Consider the following 3,073-nt stretch of genomic DNA (forward strand, 5'->3'; position numbering starts at 1 on the left):
GGTGAGGGGAGAGGCTGGAGGGGCAGGAGCCGGGTGGCCCTGCCTGTGCCACCAGGATGCCCAGGGATGGCAGCAGTGAGGGTCCTCACACCCAAACTCACCCAGGACCATGCCAAGGGCAGACCCAGCACGGCAAGATGAGGGACCCGAGGGCTCCTGAACCCTCAGGTCGGTGGATGGACCAACCAGCTGCCAGCCACAGCTCAGCCGTGGCAAACTCCTTCCTCAGAGCCCCTCACCTCCTTTGATTTCCAGCAGGATGGAGGCTCCTGTCCCGGTGTTTTCCGTGCAGCAAAGAGCTGACCGGCCGGGCAGAACCGCGCGCGAGGCGCTGGCACCGGCACGAGCACAGCCCCGGGCTGGGGAGGGACAGGGAACACGGGAGCAAAGCCAGGGAATACTTCAAAGGATTCCCCGGGGAGGAAAACCTGACAGGTACCTGAGGGCGTCTCAAGAGGCTCCCCCAGGAGCACGTGGGTGCCACCAAACCTCCCGGCACCGAGGGACGGGCGGAGCAGCCGCAGCCCCGGCTCAAACCCGGATTAAACGGGAGCAGTAAAAGTCATTCTCTCCCTGCCAGGGAGATAAGGGGGATGAGAGGCTGCTGGAAGCCCCGGTGCCGGAGTGGCGTGAGAAAAGCCGGCCTGGCAATCCCGGAGATACCAGGGGCATGTGCTGACAGGTCGGGCTCGGCGGGAACGAGCCCGGGCAGGAGCAGGCAGGAGCAGGCAGGAGACTCCCCACGTCCCCCTGCCCACGGGAACGGCACAGACGGGCACCAGCACAGCGGGGTGACCCCGATCTCCATGTCCTGGGGGGCACAGCCTCCCCCTGGCTCCCTCCCACTGCCTTGGGGTGAAGAGCAGGAACTTGGGAACAGTGAGCAGAGCCCCTCAGGGAGGCCAAACTCCCCGGGGAGGGAACAGCTTCCCAAGGACTGAGCGAGTCTGAGGCTTAGGGTCTGTGATGGTGATGGAAAGTCATGGATTTGGTCCCACACATGGGCTCAGCCCACATGGTGAGGAGAGAGGAGATGCCAGGCTTTGGTCTGAGCCTCGCAGAGGCTCCCACTTCCCTGTCCTGGAAGTGTCAAGCACGTTCCAAGGGGCTCAGGGTCAGCAGGTCATTCTGTGTCCCCCAGGAATGAACCCTCAGGGGAGCTCGGACCAAACCCAAGAGTCCTCCAACATCCACGATCCCTGCACAGAGGGACACGAGGTGCATCCACAGCACTGGACACTGCTCCCAGCAGCAGGGCCCCCACCAGCCACAGGGAAGAGAGAGGAAGAAGGGAAAGAGGGAAGAGCATCCAAGGGGTCCGTTCTCCCATCACCTGTCCACATGGATCGAGCAGGGACACGCGCAGAGAGTGGAACACGTCAATCAGGACAGATTCCTTCCAGCCTCCGGGTCCTCCTGCTGTAATTTTCCAGGGCTGCTGATTGAGTGGAGCCAGCCAGCCCATCCCAGCCCCCCAGCCCTCCCACAGAGGGGCTGGTTGCATCATTTTGCCTTGAGGAATAAATAAACCCGGAGCCGAACCAGAAACTGCTCAGGAGGAGACGGTTCTGCCAAGCACGGTGTGAAGGGGGAATCCAGGAGGCATCACTGGGACAGGGGACCAGGGGATTCTGCTGGTCCCCAGCAGTGGCTGCCCCATGACCCGGAATCAGGCAGAGGGAGAAAGTGGGACACAGGGACAGGTGGTTCCTTCTCCAGCCCAGCCAGAGCAGAGGTCCCGGCACATCCCTGCAGAGCCCCCGGAGTCAGGACTGCTCTACCTCGCTCCCCTGTGCAGACACAGCCCCTCCATCCCCATCCCTGCGCCCCATCTCAGCCATCCCAGCTCCCTGTTTGCCTCTGGAGAGCCACCACTGCCCCAGCTGGGGTGGGAGCACCCCCAGTGCCGGGGCCATCCGCCTCCAAGGGGCTCCAACAGCTCAGGCCAGCAAACCCAATCCAGCATCCCAATCCCAAAACACACCTGGGAGAGCGGCAGCGCTTCCCCAGCTGCTCCCCAGGACTCCCAGAGACCTCCTGCCCTCGGGAAGGAGGGTGCTGTGGCACCGAGGACGGGGTGCCACGGCCTGGCCCCCAACTCCTCCTGCCTCGGGCACCTCCACTTTGATGGGGACAAAAAGAGAGGAGGGGTTCCCCGGGTTGTTCCAGTGGATCCCAGCCCTGGAACAGCAGAGAGGTGGACGGATGGACGGATGGATGGACGGATGGATGGATGGACGGAATGGACCCCCCCCACCCCGGGGGGGCTGAGGCAGAGCCGCTGGGCTGCGGTGGCTGCTGGGGGCCCGTGGAACAAACCCAGAGGAGGAGGGGGAGGAAGGAAAGGCATACATACATATCTCGGGAGATTCATCCGAGCCATCCGGACAATCCTTCTCCCCGTCACAGCGCCAGCCCTTAGATATGCACGTAATCTGATCTTTGCATGCAAACTGTTTGGGGCTACAAGTCTTCGGTGCTGGATGGGAAAAGAAATAACGATAATAAACAACATCAGTTTCTTCCCAAAGACAAGTTGTTTCAAAACAAAACAAAAAAAAAAAATCAAATTTCAATTAAAGGGCCGAGATTGGGGGTTTTTTTTAGGGGGGGATGATTTCTTTCGGCGAAAGTTTGAGCCCGGCATCGGATCCATCAAACCTGCCCCTGAGGAAAGGAGGAAATTTAAGCTGGAGCATTAATTACACCGGGAGAAAACAAGAGCTGAGTGCTGTGATGCACTCGCAGATTTTAAAGATCATTTAACTTGGATGAATTAGCTCCTGGGAGCCAGAGGCGCTTTGCTTTCCGTGCTAGGCAAGGAAAAAAACAGGGGGGAAACAAGCAAACCCAAATGAGAACAAATTAAAAAGTAATGTTTCTTTAAATCATGAGGACAACAGTGGGATGGCATCACATCCATCCTGTGCCCAGCACCCCGGGGCAGCCCAGGGAGGGGGCAACTCCAGCACCACCCCCTACAACACACAGGGATGGAACATGGACGGAACAAAAACCAGCAAGAAAAGCCAAAATCCAGAGGCTGGGAARGGAGACGGGTTGGGAAGAGCCT

At 59.8% G+C, this 3,073-nt stretch overlaps 1 protein-coding gene across 1 annotated transcript in view; it reads right to left on the minus strand.

Annotated features, from left to right (window-relative positions):
- Nucleotides 1-3,073, minus strand: part of LOC103759787 (prolow-density lipoprotein receptor-related protein 1) — a gene marked incomplete at its 3' end in the record, with an annotated part of 66,169 nt that overhangs the window by 53,419 nt on the left and 9,677 nt on the right. Inside the window, exon 2 of the mRNA XM_029958181.1 lies at nt 2,357-2,479. Within this exon, the coding sequence (XP_029814041.1) occupies nt 2,357-2,479 (123 nt within the window). The remainder of the gene's footprint in view (nt 1-2,356; nt 2,480-3,073) is intronic.

The sequence above is a fragment of the Manacus vitellinus genome, unplaced genomic scaffold (assembly GCF_001715985.3).
Source record: "Manacus vitellinus isolate BGI_N305 unplaced genomic scaffold, ASM171598v3 scaffold_148_pilon, whole genome shotgun sequence".
Lineage (NCBI taxonomy): Eukaryota > Metazoa > Chordata > Aves > Passeriformes > Pipridae > Manacus > Manacus vitellinus.